This window comes from Leucoraja erinacea, chromosome 32 (genome assembly GCF_028641065.1).
Source record: "Leucoraja erinacea ecotype New England chromosome 32, Leri_hhj_1, whole genome shotgun sequence".
In the NCBI taxonomy this organism is placed as follows: domain Eukaryota; kingdom Metazoa; phylum Chordata; class Chondrichthyes; order Rajiformes; family Rajidae; genus Leucoraja; species Leucoraja erinaceus.
In genome coordinates, this window is record NC_073408.1 from 24,314,904 (window position 1) to 24,337,303 (window position 22,400).

Sequence of the window (22,400 nt, forward strand, 5' to 3'; positions counted from 1 at the left end):
TAGGTTGAGGTGAGCGGCGATGGTCCTCCGGGCCGGTCCTCCAGACGGGATGAGGCGAGCGCCGATGGTCCTCCGGGCCGGTCCTCCAGACGGGATGAGGCGAGCGCCGATGGTCCTCCAGCCTGGGCCTAAGAGCGAGAGCGGGCGGAGACGTGGTCTGGACCGGGCCGAGGTGAAGGGGACCCGCACTGGCCGGCGGCCCGGGTGGGTGAGTGGACGAGGGGAGGAGGGGGAGTGCAAGCGGGAGTGGGTTTGGTGCCGAGGGGGATGAATGGGGACAGGGAACTGAGGGGAGTCAGGTGGGGGTAAGGAGGAGGGAGCAAAGGATGGTAAGGAGCAGGAGGCGGCGGCAGGGGTAAGGGGCAGGGACCACAGGGAGGAAGCCCCTGTTTGGGGGTGGGGAGGATTTAGTTTACGAAGTGAAACCAGGGCAGAGTCTTCACTGTGAATGGCAGGGGACTGGGGGGAATGTGTAGAGCCGTGATATCTAGAAGCACAGGTACGAATTGTGCTGAAGGGCATTTTTCCACGCTGTAGCACTCTATTACAAAGTGTTGGAGCAACTCAGCAGGTCAGGCAGCAACTTTGGAGAAGACAGACACGAAAAGTGCTGGAGTAATTCAGTGGGACTGACAGCATCTGTGGAGAGAAGAAATGGGTGATGTTTTGGGTCGAGACCCTTCTTTGATTTAGTTTAGTTAGGAGATTCAGCGCGGAAACAGGTCTTTCGTCCCACTGAGTCCGCGCCAACCAGCAATCACCCCGTACACTAGCACTATCCTATGCACATTAGGGACAATTTAACAATTTTGCAGAGGCCGATTAATCTACAACCCTGAATGTCTGAAATGTTGAAGGAAACTGGAGCACCCACACAGGACAAGTAAAAACCCACGCAGGACAAGGGGAGAATGCACAAACTACACTCAGACAGCACCCGTGGTCAGGACCGAGCCCGGGTCTCTGGCTGTAAGGTAGCAGCTGTACCGCTACACCACTGTGCCGCCATAAACGTGCCCAATATGTGCTTGTAATGTCCTGTTTGCCAGCTTGTTGACACTCTGTGTTCCCCTCCTGCAGGGTTTAGGAGCCGTTGCTGTGAGAGACGGGGACGTGAGTGGCCATGGAGGGCGGGGAGGGCGCCCAGGGTGTCGGTGAGCCCTACATCTGCTCGGTGTGTGGGCTGAGCTTTGATGGGCTGGCGGCAGTGGAGGACCACATGATGGTGCACAACAAGGTGAAGCGTTATTCGTGCGACGTTTGTGGCAAGGCCTGGCAGCACCCGAGCCAACTGGAGAACCACCGGCAGGTGCACACGCAAGAACGCCACTTCGACTGTTCCAAATGCGACAAGAGCTTCAAGACAGCTCAGGAACTGAAGAACCATCGACGGGTGCATTGGGGCGAGTTGCTCTATGACTGCTCCACCTGTGGCATGAGCTTTGTCCAGTTGTCGGTGCTACAGCGGCACCAGCGGGTGCACAGCAGTGAACGACCCTTCACCTGCTCCGACTGCGGCAAAGGCTTCAAGTCATCGCCAGACCTGAAGGTGCACAGGCTCCTGCACACCGGGGAGCGGCCCTACACCTGCAGCGAGTGCGGCAAGGGCTTCACCCGCTCCAACAGCCTGCTGAGGCACGAGCGCACCCACACCGGCGAGCGCCCCTACATCTGCGCGCAGTGCGGCAAGAGCTACACACGCTCCAGCAACCTGCTGGAGCACCAGCACACCCACGCCGGCAAGCGCCCCTACACCTGCGCCCAGTGTGGCAAGAGCTACATCCACTCCACCAGCCTGCTGGAGCACCAGCGCACCCACACTGGGGAGCACCCCTACACCTGCGCCCAGTGCGGCAAGGGCTTCAGCCGCCCCTCCAGCCTGTTGCAGCACCAGCGGGTGCACGCCGCTGACCGTCCCGTCCCCAGCCCGGTGTGTGGAGAGCGCTTTGCCACTGCCTCCCACGCCCCGTCTCACTAGCACGTGCATACCAGTGGCCATCCCTAAGACTGCCCGTACTGTGGTGAGGCATTTGCCAGCTCGCGGGGGGTTGCAGCAGCACCAGCGGGCCCACACTGGCGAGCGGCAAGCATTTCAAGAGCACAAGGGGACTGCGGGTGCACCAGCCAGTACACACCAGAGAGAGAACCTTTGTGTGCGCTGAGTGCCAAGAGTTTCACACGCATATCCAGCCTGTGGCAGCACCGGCGTACCCACAGTGGTGAGTTACCCTTCCCCTGTGTTGAGGGCTTCACCAGTCTTGACCATCTGCTGGAGCACCGGCGAGTCCACACCGGCCAGCGCCCTTTCACCTGCCCGCTTTGTGGCAAGGCCTTTGCCTGCTCCTCCAGCCTGCTGGCACACCGCAACAAGGATAGGTGCTGTTTAGGTAGACACAAAATGCTGGAAGGAATGGGTAACGTTTTGGGTCGATAGCCTTCTTCAGTCTCGACCCAAAACCTCACCCATTCCTTCTCTCATGAGATGCTGCCTGGCCCGCTGACTTATTCCAGCATTTCGTGTCCTTTTGTGTAAACCAGCATCTGCAGTTTCTTGTTTTTAAACCATTCTGGTTAATCATCTCTGCTCCTTCCCCAAAGCCTGCACATCAGTCCTGTAATGGAGTGACTAGCAATACTCCAAATGCTACCTGACCAATGTCCCTTAAAGCTACACATATACATTCCTCTCCTTATCTCACACCCTTTTATCATATTTTCTCTCGCCTCAGTCACTCACTTCACTCATCTGCCGATCACCCCCTCATCTGTCAACATAGCGTCAATCTGAAGAAGGGTCCCGACCCGAAATGCCATCTATCCATGTTCTCCACAGATGCTGCCAGACCCGCTGAGTTACTGTCGCACTTTGTGTTAGAATCATACAGTGAAAACTGGCCTTTCAACCCAATTTGCCCACACCTACCAACATGTCCCAGCTACACTAGTCCCACCTGCCTGTTTTTGGTCCATATACCACTAAACTTGTCCTATTCCATGTACCTATCTAACTGTTTCTTAAATGTTGGGATAGTCCCAGCCTCCACTACCTACTCTGGCAGTTTGTTCCCTGCACCCACCACCCTTTGTGTGAAAAGGATCCCTCTCGGATTCCTATTAAATCTTTTCACCTTGAACCCATGTCCTCTGGTCATCGATTTCCCCCACTCCAGGCAAGAGATTCTGTGCATCTAACTAAATTGTGTTCTATGCAAGATTCCAGCATCTGCAGTTTCTTGAGTCTCCCTCACCTCTACCCACCTATCACTTCTGAAGAAGGTTCTCAATCTGAAACGTCACCCATTTCTTCTTTCTGGAGATGCTGCCTGTCCTGCTGAGTTACTGCAGCATTTTGTGAACACCTATCACTTGCCAGGCTTTGTCCAGCCCCCATCTCCCTTTTCCAGCTTCCTGCCCCACCCTCTCCAATCAGGCTGAGGATGGGTCCTGACTCAAAACGTCGTCTGTCCATTCCCTCTAAAGCGGTGGAGGAACTTGTTGTACTTCGTGGTCCGGTATCTGTTATACCATTGTTATGACTGGAATGACGGCAAGTTCATGTATTTAGGGGTTTGAAGCTGAGCATAAATCAAGGCTCTGTTTAATTCACGGCCATCTGGAACCAGAGTGCCCCGCCCATATTAAGTCATTCCCACATATACATGTTGCTACGTGGGCAAACCAAGTAGTCCTTGTGATATAACAAAATAGTCCTTGCAATATCACAACACCCCCCTTGTCTTACATCAAATAAAAAATATGGTTAATAAACAAAACTCTACACACAATCAGTCTGAAGAAGGGTTTTGGCCCGAAATGTCGCCTATTTCCTTCGCTCCATAGATGCTGCTGCACCCGCTGAGTTTCTCCAGCATTTTTGTGTACCTTCTACACACAATTGCTTTCTTATAAAAACTAAAATTCTTCAATAATGATTATCAACTGTAACGTGCAGGTTTCTTACTAACACGTCCTGAACGTGTCATGTATTCTCCATCAGCAGTATGTGCCGGTTGTTCCTCCTCTTTATATTTGGTCTTGCAATGGGGACCACAACCTGGTTGCTCCAGTGGAGGAACATCTCACAACTGCACCCGATTCCGTCTTAATCTATTTCCATTTGGAGTTTCAATTATGTAAGATCTTGATTGGGGTTTGTCACAGATTGTTCTCACTTCTGCTGGTATCCAGTCATGAGTTGCTTGATCCAGAACCCGGACCTGGTGTCCAATGTGTAATGGTTTCAAGTTTTGTCTCTTGACCGAAGTATCAAAATGCGCCTTCATTCGCTGCCTGCGCTCTTCAAGTCACTCAAAGTTCCTCTGCCCTTGGTATGTCTTGTCCGTGTCAGGGTTAGTGGCTAGAGGTGTCTGTATCTGTCTTCCAAACATCATCTCTGCTGGTGACGGTAACTTGGAATCAATCGGTGCAGCACGCAAGTTGAGTAAAGCTGCTGCTACACTCTGTTCCGTTGTCAAGGACTTCTTGATGACGGATTTCACCGTTTGTACAATTCTCTCAACAAGTCCATTCGACTGAGGATACCTAGGTAAGAACGTCGTCTGGGTGATTCCCCATTGCTTGCACTTGAACAAGTTCTCCAACAAACGTTGTCGGAGATTTCCGTCGGTGCTCCTAGGAGGCCAAATGTTGCAGTCACCATATTAGCAGCCATGGCACTCGTGGTGCTTGTCAACTTATGCACCACCAGAAACTTGGAATGGTAATCTACCATAACAAGATATTGTATCTTGTCAAGTTCAAACATCCATTGCTATGTTGGTCCAAGGTGTGACTGGTATCTCGTGTGGTATGAGTGTTTCCCTCGTTTGGTCTGGCATGTGCTTCTGGCACTGACTACACCTTTGTACAAGGTCATCAATGTGACGGTTCATGTTGAGCCAATAGATCATTTGTCTTGCTAGAAATCGAGTCTTTTCGATGCCCTGGTGGCCAGCATGAAGTTGATGCAGGATATCCTGCCTCATCGACTCAGGATTGATTACTTGCCTTCCTTTGAACATGGCCCCATTCGTCTCATGAAGGCCAGTAGGGCCATAGTTCAGCAGGTATCTCCTGTCGCTGGTCATCCAGAATGAATGTACTGCATGACCATATGCAGTATAGCGTCACGACAACTTTCTGTCTGCAGCTCCTCTTTTGGGTTTGCCGAAGTTCATCAAGTCGATGTCTAGTGTGTCTTTGACATTGTCGAAGAAGATGCTCTCAACATATACATGGAGATCGATGCTCTCTATCTCTGCGGGTTGGGCAGTCTGCTGAGAGTGTCAGCAACGATCATCTCTGCCCTACGTCTGTGCTCTATGGTGAAGTTGTATCCTTGCACCTTGATGAGCATCCGCTGCAGTCAGGGTGGGGCACTTGGGAGTGGTTTGCCACAGATAGTGACAAGAGGAACTTTAAAATCTCGCCCAAATAGGTACGTATGAAACATTGTGATTCCAAAGACTAAGGCAAGTTCAATATTGCAGTAGCAGGACTGGCATGAAGACAGAGCTTTTGAAGTGTATGCAACAGGCCGTCCTTCCAGCGAAAGGCATGCTCCTACTACTTTCAATAACGCATCTACCTCGAGGGTGACGGAAGCATCTGGGCGATAGTGCTGGAGTACAGATTCCTCTTGTATGCTGCCCTTCAGGTCGCAGAACACCATCTGGTGGTCTTCTTGCCACAAGAATGGGACATCTTTCATCAGTAAATCCCTCAAGATGGCGGCCTGGTCAGCATAGTTTGGGATGTAGGGCGACAAAAAATTAATCATCCCCAGGAACCGTTGCAGATCTTCTTTGTCCTGCGGTGTTGGCATCATGTGAATGTTCTTCATGTTACAAGGAACTGGTCTGATGTCTGTGTCTGAATAGACTGACCCGAAGAAGTTGATGGCCTTCACTACGCACTTTGCACTGTTGAAAACTAGTCCTTCCTGGGATGCTGTCTCAAACAGCTTCTTCAGATTACCGGCATGTTCTTGTTCCGTGGATCCCACTACGACAATATCATCTGCAATGCAGATGCATCCAGGACCCTGTTCTATGATTGTGTCCATACGTCGCTGGAATATATCCTGGCTCATGGACAAGCCGAAAGGTAACCTGTTGCAATACCTGCCAAAAGGTGTCCGGAACGTGGTAAGTTCCTGGCTTGCCTCATCAAGTCGGACGGACCAATAGCCCGCTTTTGCATCAAGTTTGGTGAAGGATTTCACATTGGCAAAAGCTGGATTGATTTTTTTCAAGGATTGGATCTTGTGTGGGCAACATTTGAGACTTGCATTGAAACGTTTTGGGTCTAGGCATACCCTGCTTGATCCGTCTTTCTTAACGGAGGTTGTTATTAAACTGCACCAGTCCGTATGGTGAGTTATTTTTCTGATGATTCCATCCTCCTCCATTTTATCCAACTCGGCCAGCAACTCGTCTCTGATATGGACACTGCATTTCCTTGGTGCGTCTATGTGTGGTGTGGCCTTCTCCTTGAGATGAAGGGTTGCTGGCTCCTTGAAGTTGCCAATCCTGTCGAACTATTTAGGCCATCTCTTCACTAGGTCTCCCACTGAGTTGAAACTGTCTTGCTCCTTCCGAGCGTTTGATGGGTGCTCTTCTGTTCCCATGGCATATATCGTGAAGACCTGAAGTTGCTTGATACCTGGGAGGCCAATGAAAGCGGGTCCTGCCACGTCCATCACGAATAATTCTTGAGTACACCACCTTGGTATCGGCATGAAATGGATATAGTTCCAACACAAAGGATTTCTGTCCCGTTATATGCCATCAGTTGGACTTTGCATGGTCGTAGGTACTGCTTATATTTGTCACGTGGATACATGTCTTGTATGACCCGAAGGGGAAGGGTATTTCCTCCAGCTCTGGTGTCTATCTTCACCTTCAGTCGACATTGCCCCTTCATCGATGGGCATATGATGTTCAACACTGCAAATGCCTCGTTGCCTATTGGAGGCATCCTGTCCAGACTTGAAATGGTGATGGTATTGATAAACCTATTAGATCCTTCATTTTGACTGTCGCAGTACAATGCATAACCTCCTTGGGACTGTTGCCGTACCTCGTCAACCTGTTTGTATTTGCCACTTGACAATTTAGATGGGCATATATTATTCTTAGACCTACAACAACTTGCCCAATGCCCTCCCTTGCCACACTTCTTACATGTGACGCGATACGCTGGGCATTGCTTGTGCTTGTGAAACAAAGCACATTGGCCACAAGGGTTTTGTCTCTCCTCATCTTGCGGTTTTTGCTTCGTTGTCCCTCTTGTCTTGACTGCATCTATATTGCAAGACCTGGGCTCTAAATCTGCAATGCATTGTCTGCCTGCCGCAATGGCCTCGTACTGCCTGCCTAATGTAAACGCCTCTGGAATGGTGTATCCCACATGCTTCTGTAGAAGCTCTCACTGTAAACCTTCATAGGGCATTGACGCAATTATCAACAATGATTCTTTCATTGAGCTCGGGATCAGTGAAGTTACATTGGAAACTCTTTTTTCGGCACCGGGTCACAAATTGATCGAGCAATTCATCCAGTTTCTGGCGATACTGCATCAACTCCAACCTGTAGACTCTGAAATTTACCTTTGCCCTCAGGTGGCCCTCAAAGAATGTCCATATCTCTTCTCGCTTGTTTTGATTCTCTTTGCTCAGACCTGATGCATTCAAACGACAGAGTCCTTCTCCTGAAGCAAGTTTTATCTTTGTTGCCTGCTTAGAATGTGATTTCTAAGTCTTGCAGGCACAATTTCATCCTCTGCTTGATCAAGGAGAACTCATTGGCAATGTCTAGCACTTGCCAGTTCATTTCAGGTAACCGAGGCATGTTACTTGCCATATACGGCGTAAAGACGGTAACCTGAAATATTAAATTTGGATTCAAAACAAACGTATTACAGAGAGTAATGGTGGATGGCTATTTGTCAGGTTGGAGGCCGGTGACTAGTGGGGTGCCTCAGGGATCTGTGTTGGGTCCACTGTTGTTTGTCATATACATCAATGATGTGCATGATGGTGTGGTAAATTAGATTAGTAAGTATGCAGATGATACTAAAATAGGTGTTGTGGATGATGAAGTAGATTTTCAAAGTCTACAGAGAGATTTAGGCCATTTGGAAGAGTGGACTGAAAGATGGCAGATGGAGTTTAATGCTAACAAGTGTGAGGTGCTACATCATGGTAGTACAAATCAAAATAGGATGTACATGGTAAATGGTAGCGAATTGAGGAATGCAGTTGAACAGAGGGATCTAGGAATTACTGCATAGTTCCCTGAAGGTGGAATCTCATGTAGATAGGGTGGTAAAGAAAGCTTTTGGTGTGCTGGCCTTTATAAATCAGAGCATTGAGTATAGAAGTTGGGATGTAATGTTAAAATTGTACAAGGCATTGGTGAGGCCAATTCTGGAGTATGATATACAATTTTGGTCACCAAATTATAGGAAAGATGTCAACAAAATAGAGAGAGTACAGAGGAGATTTACTAGAATGTTGCCTGGGTTTCAGCACCTGAGTTAGAGAAAGGTTGAACAAGTTATGTCTTTATTCTTTGGAGCGCAGAAGGTTAAGGGGGGACTTGATAGAGGTCTTTAAAATGATGAGAGGGATAGACAGAGTTGACGTGGATAAGCTTTTTCGATTGAGAGTAGGGAAGATTCAAACTAGAGGACATGATTTGAGAATTAAGGGGCAGAAGTTTAGGGGTAACATGCGGGGGAACCTCTTTACTCGGAGAGTGGTAGCTGTGTGGAATGAGCTTCCAGTGGAAGTGGTGGAGGCAGGTTCGATTTTATCATCTAAAAATAAATTGGATAAGTATATGGACGGGAAAGGAATGGAGGGTTATGGTCTGAGTGCAGGTCAATGGACTAGGTGAAAGTAAGTGTTCATCACGGACTACCCTGTATAAGGGTCGAGATGGCCTGTTTCCGTGCTGTAATTGTTATATGGTTACACACCTCTTGCTATCGTTATTACAATATATGAGCTTCAAATTCAAACACTAATTGTATTTTGTTACTAGTTGCCAGTATTTGCGCAATCTTAAGGGGGTCCTCCAAGTTTCATACTTCAGTACATTTTATAAAGTTAGAATTCAAAACATCATTAAATTTGAGATTTCTAAGGTTCCTTGTTTATGGCTGCCTTGGTAACGGTCGTTTTCAGTACGGCTTATATCGAATAGCCTTCTGCTTATCTCAAGACCGTTTTCCATACACAGCTTTTTCAATACTGCCTCTACAGCTTTTGCAGTTTTCAATACTGCTTCTGCAGCTTTTAACTTTAAAGCTCTTAGGTTTTAAAGAAAAAACATCCTTTCGGCTTGCTTCGTCTCCGTGAGCATTCGGTCTCACCAGTCGCCGCGCCCCTGTGTGCGCCCGGTCTCTCCGGTCGCCGCGCCTTCATTTGCGTCTGGTCGCTCCGCCTTCCGAACGCGGGCCTGCCCAGGGCTGGAGACCAAACGCTCACGGAGACGAAGCAAGCCGAAAGGATGTGGGCCTTCACTCACCACCCTCAGCTGCTTGAAGTGTCCCGTCGATAGCTCCAACCAGGTATTTATGTGTAGTGGCCCCATCGAGATGCATTCGTGGCATTCTTTGCTGAGCTGGAAGGCGTCCATTTTTCTAGGGCTTTCTTTTTTCTGTTTCTTTCTTGGGCTAAATCACACAAACCACTGCCACCATGTTGTATGTTACCTGTTATACCATTGTAATGACTCTGGAATGACCACAAGTACACGTATTTAGGGGTTTGCAGCTGAGCATAAATCAAGGCTCTGTTTATTTACGCGGGCAAACAAAGTAGTCCTTGTGATATAACAAAGTAGTCCTTGAAATATCAGAACAGAACTCAGTGGCTTCGGTCACATCTGCAGAGGGAAGGGAATCTAAGGCGACCACTCCCACCTCTCCTTTCCACCCCCCCACACCAAGCAGTCTGACGAAGGGTCCTGACCTAGAATGTTGCCTGTCCATGCTCGCCAGGTGCAAGTTACTCCAGGAGATTGTGTCTCTTTTTGTAAACCGGCACCTGCTGTTCCTTGTATCTAGACTAGGCGTACAGTTCACCCTACACTTGCGCTCGGTCTGCCAAGGCCTGTTGGATCTCCCGTTTGGCAACTACTTTAACTCACCTTCCCACTCCTACACTGATCTTTTTGTCCTGGGCCTCCTCCATTGCCAGAGTGAGGTGACACACAAATTGGAGGAACAGCACCTCATAGCTTACAGCCCAATGACATGAACATTGAATTCTCCAAATTAAGGAGACATTCCCCCCCCCCCCCCCCCACTCCTAGTCAAGTCCTGGAGTCTGTCCAGACCCATCTCTTTTATCCAGCTTTCTCCCCCAACTCCATCAGTTCAAAGAAGGGTCCAGTTCTGACACGTCGCCTGTCCATTCCCCTCCAAAGTGCCGATAGAACACAGCCGTGGTGGGAAACGGATGGAGAACTGTTCCCAATATAAGCCCTACTTGCCCTGTCGAGAATGCTGTGTCCATTCTTGGGATGGGATGCAAGGTCCGAGCTGACCACTCGTGAGTGAGTGAGCGGGATTGTGGGTGAGTGAGCGGGATTGTGGGTGAGTGAGTGGGATTGTGGGTGAGTGAGCGGGATTGTGGGTGAGTGAGCGGGAGTGTGGGTGAGCGAACGTGGGTGTGTGAGTGTGGGTGGGTGTGTGAGTGATTGGGGGGGGGTGGGGTGTGTCTGAGGGATTGTGTGTGAGTGAGTGTGTGAAGCCCCAGAGCTGCGCGAGTGTCGAGGTGAGTTGGTGCCGGTCCAGCACCTCTAAAAATACATGGCTACCCTCTTTTTCTTTACTTGCTTAATAATTACATTTACTGATAATTAGTGTGTGCAACATATTGTTAAATTAAGTATTATATATACTGGCTCTGCACTGGGATGTTGTGATAGGCTATAATCTTGTTTGACCCACTTGGAGACTAGCTTGCCCCCCCCCCCCCCCCCCCCCCCCCCCCCCCCCCCGGGCCCCAAGCAGAACCTGAAATGAAGCCCCCGTTGAAGCTCCGGCACCTAAAAAATTTGCGCTCGCCGTGTCCATTCTTGGGATGGGATGCAAGGTTCAAGCTGACCAATCATCAACAGCCCCCCATCGTGGGCCATCTCTTCGTCATTCCTCTGCCTTCGCGCTGGCAAAAGGCGTCAGGATTAATCCCGAGTCACCGCTTCCCATTCCCCGGCCGTTCCCCCTCAGCTACGAATGGTGGGATCTCGTTCACCGCTCTTGGACGTCCGCAAGACTCTGGCTGTGGTCAACAAGGACTTTTGCTCGTAACCTGCTGGAGCCAAGTTGTATTCCAATGAAATAAATGTGTTTTTTTATAGCCTCAAATAATCAGTGTCTTCCCATGATACTCTTTGCTCTATATATGTATTTAAAAAAAAACAATAATGCTAACTGATCGTGCACAATTGTGATGGATTGATTCAAGGGCAGGGGCATTCCCTGAGGGATTCTGGGGGGGGGGGGGGGGGGGGGAGGTTTGAAGATGCTTCTTCTGTGTTTTTTATTTCTCAGTTGTCTGGGGAGGAATGCTTTGGATGCTTTGGCTTCAAGTTGAAAGGCACGACTTGCTGCAAATGGTGGTTTGGGTGCTTTGGCTTGAAGTTGAAAGGCACTACTTACTGCAAATGGTGGTTTGAGTGCCCCGGCTTGAAGTTAAAAGGCACTACCTACTGCAAATGGTGGTATGGGTGTTTTGGCTTGAAGTTAAAAGGCACTACTTACTGCAAATGGTGGTTTGGGTGCTTTGGCTTCAAGTTAAAAGGCATTACTGCAAATTGTGATGGCGAGAGCAGGAACGGGGAGATACGGGACCTGAATGTGTGGCTTAGGAACTGGTGCACAGGGCTGGGATTTAGATGCCCATGTACCGAGGTACAGTGTCAAGCTTTGTTTTGCATGCTATACAATCAGATAAGGATATATTGAACATAAACACAATCGTCAAACTCGAGTATAACAGATTGCGCAAGGTGCAATATATGAGGTTGCTTTGGCAAGTAAGGTGAAAGTAAATCCAAAGGGTTACTACAGCTATATTAAAAGCAAAAATATAACGAGGGATAAAATTGGTCCATTAGAGAGTCAGAGTGAACAGCTATCTGCTGAGCCAAAATAGATGGGGGAGATATTGAACAATTTATTTTCTTTGGTATTCACCAAGGAGAAGGACATTGAATTATGTGAGGTAAGGGAAACAAGTAGGGTAGCTATGGAAACTATGAGGATCAAAGAAGAGGAAGTACTGACACTTTTGAAAAATATAAAAGTGGATAAGTCTCCAGGTCCTGACAGGGTATTCCCTTGGACATTGAGGGAAGTTAGTGCAGAAATAGCAGGGGCTATGACAGAAATATTTCAAATGTCATTAGAAACGGGAATGGTGCCGAAGGATTGGCGTACTGCGCATGTTGTTCCATTGTTTAAAAAGAGTTCTAAGAGTAAACCTGTTAGTTTGACGTCAGTGGTGGGAAAATTAATGGAAAGAATACTTAGAGATAATATATATAATCACTGGAAAAACAAGGTCATGGAAGGTCATGTTTGTCTAATCTTGAATTTTTTAAGTTACTAGGGAAATTGATGAAGTTAAAGCGGTTGATGTTGTCTAAATGGACTTCAGTAAGGCCTTTGACAAGGTTCCACATGGAAGGTTGGTTAAGAAGGTTCAATTGTTGGGTATTAATGGTGGAGTAGCAAGGTGGATTCAACAGTGGCTGAATGGGAGATGCCAGAGAAGTGGATAACTGTCAGGTTGGAGGCCAGTGACTAGTGGGGTGCCTCAGGGATCTGTGTTGGGTCCACTGTTGTTTGTCATATACATCAATGATCTGGATGATGGTGTGGTAAATTGGATTAGTAAGTATGCAGAGGATATTAAGATAGGTGGTGTTGTGGATACTGAAGTAGATTTTCAAAGCCTACAGAGAGATTTAGGCCATTTGGAAGAGTGTGGGCTGATACATGGCAGATGAAATTTAATGCTGATAAGTGTGAGGTGCTACATCTTGGCAGGACAAATCAAAATAGGACGTACATGGTAAATGGTAGTGCATTGAGGAATGCAGTTGAACAGAGGGATCTAGGAAGGTGGAATCTCATGTAGATAGGGTGGTAAAGAAAGTTTTTGGTGTGCTGGCCTTTATAAATCAGAACATTGAGTATAGAAGTTGGGGTGTAATGTTAAAATTGTACAAGGCAATGGTGCGGCCAATTCTGTAGTATGGTGTGACAATTTTGGTCGCCATATTATAGGAAAGATGTCAACAACATAGAGAGAGTACAGAGGAGATTTACTAAAACATTGCCTAGGTTTCAGCACCTAAGTTACAGAGAAAGGTTGAACAAAGGGTTTTATTTTTTGGAGCGCAGAATGTTAAGGAAGGGCTTGATAGAAGTCTTAAAAATTATCAGAGGGATAGATAGAGTTGACGTGGATAAGCTTTTTCCATTGAGAGTATAGAAGATTCAAACAAGAGGACCTGATTTGCGAATTAATGGACAAAAGTTTTGGGGCAACATGAGGGGGAAACTCTTTACTCAGAGAATTGTAGCTGGTGGAATGAGCTTCCAGTGGAAGTGGTGAAGGCAGGTTCGTTTTTATCATTTAAAAATAAATTTGATAGGTATATGGACCGGAAAGGAATGGAGGGTTATGATCTGAGTGCAGGTAGATGGGACTATGTGTGAGTAAAAGTTCGGCATGGACTAGAAGGGCCGAGATTGCCTGTTTCCGTGCTGCAATTGTTAATTGGTTATATGGTTATACAGAGTGCAGAATATATCTCCCAGCATTGTAACACATCAGTTCCAAAGCAAAGTCAATGATAATATTTAACATTCATGTTATAGGGATATGGGTCAGACGCAGGCTGGTTATACGAATGTATGGGGCATGGACATGGACAAGTTGGGCCAGAGGGCCTGTTTCCATGCTGTAAGTCTCTATGCCTGAAGCCCCCACCGCCTGCACCAGCTCCTGAGTCACCCAATGATCTGCACTGTCTTCCAATTTCTTGTCTCTTGAACAGTGGCACAGGTAGCGTGATCCCGGCCATTGAGATAGTTCGAATGAACTAAAGTGCACTCTTCCTCTCTATGAAACACGGTAAACCTGTGTGTGAAGTTTGCGCCAGCTACAGCACTAACAAATAAATTGCTTTTAAACATTGACCTGACAACTGTTTGGATATTTAGTCACCATTAACTCTCGCCTTGAATCAGATGAATGAAACATCAACAGATGTCCACATTTCTCAAATATACAGATTAAAAGGAAATCATAGAATTGCCTGCCCAATAAATTGGTCATTTTTAATAACAGTCCCTGCTGCTCATTGAAGTGTTGATTCCACTTTGTACCGGTACCAGCTTTACACTACACGATGGGAGATCTGCTCTCTTGAATTACTTGATAAACAAGCACTTCAATAAAGTCTGCGTGTGTGTGTGTGTGGCAGCTTTCTCTGTACCGCTGTGTGGACAGCCTAGGCGGATGAGTTGGTCATTTACACTCAGGCCGATCTTGCTGACTGATCCATCGGTTTAAATTCACCTGTCGACAAAATAAACTGCAGATTGAACAGAGCCTCAGCCATTATTCAATCTCTCCCTGGACAAGTCCCAATTCCCTGCCTGCTTCAAAAAATCCATCATTGTACCGGTACCAAAAAATGCCTCCCCAGCCTGTCTGAATGACTACCGTCCGGTGGCCCTTGCCTCGGTAGTCATGAAATGCTTTGAGAGGCTGGTGAAGAATCACATCTGCGCCTTCCTCCCTTGGAACATGGACCCGTTGCAGTTCGCATACCGTCCGAATAGGTCCACGGACGATGCGGTCTCCCAGGTCTTGCACACCGCTCTCTCCCATCTGGACAGCCAGAAGGGGGGCTACGTGAGGATGCTGTTCATAGACTACAGTTCAGCCTTCAACACGACAGTCCCCACCAGACTGGCCGGGAAGCTACTGGAATTGGGGCTCAACACCTCCCTGTGTGCCTGGGTCCTGGACTTTCTCGCCGCCAGGCCCCAGGTAGTCAAGATGGGAGGGAATACATCGGAGTCCCTCACCCTGAGCACAGGATCGCCCCAGGGTTGCGTTCTCAGCCCCCTATTATACTCCCTGTACACACATGACTGTGTGGCTAGGTTCAGCTCCAATTCAATAATTAAGTTTGGTGATGACACTGTGGTGGTGGGCCTGATCTCAGACAACGATGAGAAGGCCTATCGGGAGCAGGTGGCTGATCTAGCACTCTGGTGCCAGGATAACAGCCTCCTCTTGAACATCAAAAAAATGAAGGAGCTGATCATGGACTTTAGGAGGGCACATCATCCGAGGACGTACACTCCATTGAGAATAAATGGGGATCCTGTGGATAGGGTGAACTGTTTTAAATATCTGGGAGTCCACATCTCTGAGGATATGACATGGGCATCACACGCCTCAGCACTCGTGAGTAAGGCAAGGCAGCGCCTTTACCACCTCAGGCAATTGAGGAAATTCAGAGTGTCCGAGGATCCTCCAGTGCTTTTACGTATCGGCGGTGGAAAGCATCTTGTCCGGGAACATTACCATCTGGTTTGGGAATTGCTCTGCCAAGGACAAGAAGGTTCTGCAGAGAGTAGTGCGTTCGGCCGAACGCACTATGGGAACTTCACTCACCCCCCTGCAGGAACTATACAACAGGAGGTGCAATTCCAGAGCAAACAAAATCATGGGAGACCCCTTCCACCCCTGCAACGGACTGTTCCAGCTGCTATGGTCAGGCAAACGCCTCCGTTGCCATGCGGTGAGAACGGTTGGGAAGGAGTTTCTTCCCAGAGGCAATTCGGACTGTATACGCCTATCTCACCAGGGACTAACTCTACAGAACGTTTTTCCTTCCATTATTTATTATGTAAAAGAATATGTGTGTTATGATTGTGTTTATAATTTGTTTGGTTGATTTGTTGTATGTCTTTTGCACAAAAGTCCGCGAGCATTGCCCCACCCTTTTTCAGAGCTGAAGCTGCATTTTTATTTTTATCAGCATTTTGTATTTTTCTTTCAATTGAGAGAGGCAATTAGTATTTCAAGGATTAGAGGCAATTTGTATCCCGGAGAGGGGCAATTAGTAATTAAGATGAAAATAACAAGTTAATGCATCTTCACGTGCCGTGTTTACCAGCGTGGATAGAGCAGCAAGATGGAGTTAGTGCTCATTACAGTTGAGATTAATTATGGATACTGAACTTCAGTTAACCGTTTATAGTTAAACATTTGAAATACCCAGTTCCCAGTTCCGTCGCACGCTACCCAGATATATTTTCACCAGTGGCAACACTGACAACATTTGCCTTGTGCTGACGCACTGTAGAAGATTGGACATGTTTGCAGGTTACCTATCCACGTGTGACCATTGGACGAACTGCTGCAATAATAATGTTAAAAAGTGTGATTAACCGGGTTTGTCTTAAATTGAATCTGTTCTAAGATCCCGGCACAGAGATCCATGGCCAAGTGAGGAATACCTTACTGCATTATTTGTGCACACACACACCCTCCAGTTACAGAGGCACAGAGTCTCACAGCGTCTTCAGCCCAGCCTGCCTGCCTGCCCACACCGGACCACACGTCCCATCCCCATATTCCTACAAATGGCATGTCTGTCTGTCCATACACCTGTCTAAATGTTCCTTAAAGTTTGCCGTAGTACTTTTTAGTTCGTACATTTATATAGTTATAAGGAGAAATAGCAGAATGGATTGAAATTTGGCTTCAGGGAAGGAAGCAGAGGGTGATGATGGAAGGAAGGTTGCTTCTCAGACTGGAGGCCTGTGACTAATGGTGTGCCTCAGTGTTCAGTGCTGGGCCCGTTACTGTTTGTCATCTACATCAATGGTTTGGCTGAGAACTTACAGAGCAAGTTTAGCACATTTGCAGATGATACAAAAGTGGGTGGTTTTGCAGAGAGTGAAGATGGTTGTGATTAATTGCAGTAGGATCTTGATCGATTGGCCAAGTGTGCTGGGGAATGTTTGATGGAATTTAATGCAAAAAATTGTGAAGTATTGCATTTTGGGAAATCTAGCATGAGGAGGATCTACACAATGAATGGTAGAGCTCGAGGTACAACTGTAGAGCAGAGGAATCGTGGAGTGCAGGTGCATAGTTCCTTGAAGGTGGAATCACAGTCGCTGTAGGTCGGTTGGTCAAAAAGGCGTTTGGCACATTGGACTTTACCTGGCAGAGTATTGAGTATAGAGGTTGGGAGGTCATGTTGCAATTGTATAATACCTTAGTGAGGCCGCATTTGGAGTATTGTGTTCAGTTCTGGGTACTGTGTTATTGGAAAGATTTTGCCAAACTAGAAACTTTGCAGATACATTTTACAAGGATGCAGTAGCCAGGTCTGGCCTGTGGGGAGTGGTTAAGTAGGCAGGGACCCTATTCCTTGAAGCGCAGGCAGGAGGAAGAAGGGTGATCTTATAGAGGTGTATAAGATCATGACAAGGATATGAGGATATAAGATCATGAGAAGGATAAATTAGCAGTAGCGCCCACGTTACCTGCCATCCCCAGGACTGGCTGGAGTGCCCAGGTCACCTGCGAGTCCCGGGACTGTCCGTAGCACACAGGTCGTGAAAACAAATTGAAAAAAATATACCTCCTTGAGTACACTGGGATGCAGACCATCAAGCCCTGGGGATTTACCTGCCTTCAGCCTCAACAGTTTAACTAACACCATTTCCTGCCTAATGTGGATATTTTATCAGTTCCTTTCTCTCGCTAGATCAAGGGTCGGCAACCAACGGCCCATGGGCCGGTTCAGTCCCGTAAACCGATATCATCTGGCCCGCAGGCGTATTTTTTTTCAATTCGTGTCGCGACCTGTGTGCTACGGCCAGTCCCGGGTCTCGCAGGCGACCTGGGACATCATCTAGTCCCAGGGCTCAGAGGCGACCTAGGAACTACAGCTAGTCCCGGGGCTCACAGGTGACCTGGGCACGGCAACCAGTCCCGGGGATGGCAGGTAACATGGGCGCTAATGCTAATTTATCCCACTCATGATCTTATATCCTTATATCCCTGTCATGATCTTATACACCTCTATAAGATCACCCTTCTTCCTCCTGCGTGCGCTTCAGGGGATAGGGTCCCTGCCTAGTCAACCACTCCCCACAGGCCAGGCCTGCATCCTTGTAAAATGTATCTGTAAAGATTCTAGTTTGGCAAAATCTTTCCAATAACACAGTACCCAGAACTGAACACAACACTCCAAATGCGGCCGGACTAGAAACATAGAAATCAGGTACAGGAGTAGGCCATTCAGCCCTTCGAGCCTGCACCGCCATTCAATATGATCATGGCTGATCATCCAACTCAGTATCCCATACCTGCCTTCTCTGCATACCCCCTGATCCCTTTAGCCACAAGTTCCCACATCTAACTCCCTCTTAAATATAGCCAATGAACTGGCCTCAACTAACTTCTGTGGCAGAGAGTTCCAGAGATTCACCACTCTCTGTGTGAAAAAAAGTTTTTCTCATCTCGTTCCTAAAGGATTTCCCCTCTATCATTAAGCTGTGACCCCTTGTCCTGGACTTCCCCAACATCGGGAACAATCTTCCTGCATCTAGCCTGTCCAACCCCTTTGTAAGTTTGTAAGTTTCTATAAGATCCCCCCTCAATCTCCTAAATTCTAGCGAGTACAAGCCGAGTATATCCATTCTTTCTTCATATGAAAGTCTTGACATCCTGACACTAAGGTCTTATACAACTGCAACATGACCTCCCAATCTCTATACTCAATACTCTGCCAGGTAAAGGCCAATGTGCCAAAAGCCTTTTTGACCACCCGATCTACAGCAACTGTGATTCCACCTTCAAGAAACTGTGCGCCAGCACTCCACGATCCCTCTGCTCTACAATTGTACCTCGAGACCTATCATTCACTGTGTGGATCCTCCCCATGTTAGACTTCCCAAAATGCAATACCTCACAATTCTCTGCATTAAATTCCATCAACCATTCCCCAGCACACTTGGCCAATCGATCAAGATCCTACTGCAATTAATCACAACCATCTTCACTATCTGCAAAACCACCCACTTTTGTATCATCTGCAAACTTGCTAAACTTGCTCTGTAAGTTCTCATCCAAATAATTGATGTAGATGACAAACAGTAATGGGCACAGCACTGAACACTGAGGCACACCACTAGTTACAGGCCTCCAGTCTGAGAAGCAACCTTCCTTCCACCATCACCCTCTGCTTCCTTCCCTGAAGCCAAATTTCTATCCATTCAGCTATCTCTCCTTGTAACTGTATAAAGGTACGAACTAAAACGTACTACAGCAAACTTTAAGGAATATTTATACAAGTGTATGGACAGACAGACATGCCATTTGTAGGAATATGGGGGTGGGACTTGTGGTCAGGTGTGGGCAGGCAGGCTGGGCTGAAGACGCTGTGAGACTCTGTGTCTCTATGGCTCTATAACTGGAGGGTGTGTGTGTGTGTGTACAAATAGTGCAGTAAGATATTCCTCACTTGGCCATGGATATCTATGTTAGGATCGTAGAACAGATTCATTTTAAGACAAACCGAGTTAATCATGCTTTTTTACATCATTATTACAGCAGTTTGTCCACTGGTCACACATGGATAGGTAACCTGCAAACATGTCCAATCTTCTACAGGGGGTCAGCACAAGGCAAATGTTGTCAGTGTTGCCACTGGTGAAAATATATCTGGGTAGTGTGCGACGGAACTGGGAACTTGTTATTTCAAATGTTTGACTACTAAGGGTTAACTGAAGTTCAGTATCCATAATTAATCTCATCTGTAATGAGCACTAACTCCAGCTTGCTGCTCTATCCATGGCTCGTGAGGATGCATTAACTTGTTATTTTCATCTTAATTACTAATTGCCCCTCTCCGGGATACAAATTGTATCCAATACTTGAAATACTAATTGCCTCTCTCCAGGATACAATTGAAAGAAAAACACAAAATGCTGAAAAAAAATAAAAAATGCAGCTTCAGCTCTGAAAAAGGGTGGTTGAGAAACTGTTCCCTTCACCCAGTGTGGCATATTAGTTCCAGCCGGTGAACACAAGGCGAGGCTGTGTTCAATCTGAAGTTTATTTAGTTGTGAACTACTTCAGACCAGTGGACAGGGAGATGTGTATTCAAACCCACGGATCAGACAGCAAGGTCGGTCTGAGTGTAAATTACCAACTCAACCGCCTAGGCTGACCACACAGTGGTTCAGAGAAAGCTGCCAAACACACACAGATTTTATTGATGTGCTTGTTATCAAGTAATTCAAGAGAACATATCTCCCATCATGTAGTGTAAACCTGGAACCGGCAGAAAGTGAAATCAACACTTCAATGAGCAGCAGGGACTGTTATTAAAAATAACCAAATATTGGCCAGGTAATTATATTATGTCTTCCTCGTAATCTGTGTCTTTGAGAAATGTGGACACGTGTTGATTTTTCATTCATCCAATTCAAGACGAGTTTATTTGTGACTAAATATCCAAACAGTTGTCAGGTCACCATTTAAAATCAGTTTATTTGTTAGTGCTGTACCTGGCACAAACTTCACACACAGGTTTACCGTGTTTCATAGAGAGGGAGAGTGCACTTTTGTTCATCTGAACTATTCCCAATAGCCAGCAAATGATAAGCAGTGACATGAGGAGAGAGAGAAGGGGGAGAGTAAGGGGGGGGAGGGAGGAGAGTGAGGAGAAAGCGAGAGATGGGGCGAGATAGAGAGGGAGGGATGAAGAGAGCGGATGAACGAGAGAGAGGAATAAAGAGAGAGAGACCAGGAGACAGAGAGGGCAAGGGAGGGGGCGATAAAGAGAGGGGCAGAGAAACACCAGCTTCACCCAACATGCAGCTAACAATGGCCTGTTTCCTTTATCATCGTTACTTTTGACATAACTTTAATTCATTGTTCTTTATCTCTCTAAAATATTGTCTATATCTCTCTCTTTTCTTATCCCAACCAGTCTGAAGAAGGGTCTCGATCCGAAACGTCACCTATTCCTTCTCTCCCAACATGTTTGGAGTGGGTACCTAACAATAGACCATTTTTCCTGCACCCATCTTTGCTGTGACCCTTGTCTCTCCGAATGACTTGTTAACAGCTGAACCTGGTGTAAAAATAAAAGATGCCATGCATCATATCGACCACATTCCTTGCAGTCTCTGTGACCCGAGCGTTGTGTTCCAAAGTGCCCCTTAACCTGTGAGCTTCTGAAGAGAGGGAGAGAGTTACCCCCGGTGGATGTGTCTGAACGCGTCCAATATATCCTGAAATGGGAGGGTGAGGAGCCCGAGGTTGCGGTACATATAGGTACCAATGACATATAGGTAGAAAAAGAGAAGAGGTCCTGAAAGGAGAACTTAGAGAGATAGGAGGAGAGTTAAGGCGAAGGACCGCAAAGGTAACAATCTCGGGATTACTGCTTGTGCCACGCGACAGTGAGAGTAGGAATGGAGCGAGGAGGAGGATAAATGCGTGGCTGAAGGACTGGTGCAGAGGGCAGGGATTCAAGTTTCTGGATCATTGGGACCTCTTTTGTGGAAGGTGGGACCTGTACAAAAAGGATGGGTTGCACATAAACCCATGGGGAACCAATATCCTGGCGGGGAGATTTGCAAATGCTACCCTTTTAAACTAGCACGGTTGAGGGGATGGACTCAATGAGAAAGCTAGTAACAGTGTGTAAGGCAGGATGCAGAGAGGGAAGCACTCAGAGGTAGGGTGAAAATTGAAACAAATAATCAACATAGAATAAGACATGGGGTTCTTAAGGAGCAGAAGCAGAGCGCTGTAAAATGAGGGTAGGGCAGGCAAGGATGGACTGTTGTTAAGGCTTTGTATGGCTACAGCCACCGTTGCCGAACCAGCAGGTCGGCATTCTTTCCGGGAAGCTGTGTCCACTCTACCTAACAAATGTACCTCGGTGAACTGCCAATGGGCATGAGCTAGGACACTTAAAATTTATTATTTTTATTCAGTTTCGTTTGCTATGTGAAGAAGGGAGATTCTGGTGGATGAAATGCAAATTCGTTGTCTCTGTAGGGAACTGGACATGGCTTTTTAACCAAGAAAGCTGAACTCCAGAACTTTTGTGGAGGTGGGACCTGTACAAAAAGGATGGGTTGCACATAAACCCATGGGGAACCAATATCCTGGCGGGGAGATTTGCAAATGCTACCGCGGAGAGTTTAAACTAGAACGGTTGAGGGGATGGACTCAAATAGAGAAAGCTAGTAGACAGTGTGTAAGGCAGGAGGCAGAGAAGGGAAGCACTCAGCATGTAGGGGGGAAAGAAGAAACAAAT

At 47.1% G+C, this 22,400-nt stretch overlaps 1 protein-coding gene across 3 annotated transcripts; it reads left to right on the top strand.

The window, feature by feature from the left end:
* Positions 1–67: 67 nt before the first annotated feature.
* On the top strand, positions 68–21,711 carry LOC129712458 (zinc finger protein 239-like). Of its 3 annotated transcripts, none has more exons than XM_055660912.1 (2): positions 68–204; positions 1,081–11,382. In XM_055660912.1, exon 2 carries the CDS (start codon positions 1,124–1,126, stop codon positions 1,976–1,978), a length of 855 nt encoding a protein of 284 aa, XP_055516887.1. In that variant the 5' UTR covers positions 68–204; positions 1,081–1,123; the 3' UTR covers positions 1,979–11,382. The 3 variants fall into 3 exon arrangements, 2 of the variants coding, with proteins under 2 accessions (XP_055516887.1, XP_055516886.1); XM_055660911.1 differs by having other exon boundaries at positions 80–208; XR_008726061.1 differs by lacking the exon at positions 1,081–11,382 and adding an exon at positions 21,060–21,711 and having other exon boundaries at positions 82–208.
* Positions 21,712–22,400: the final 689 nt, after the last annotated feature.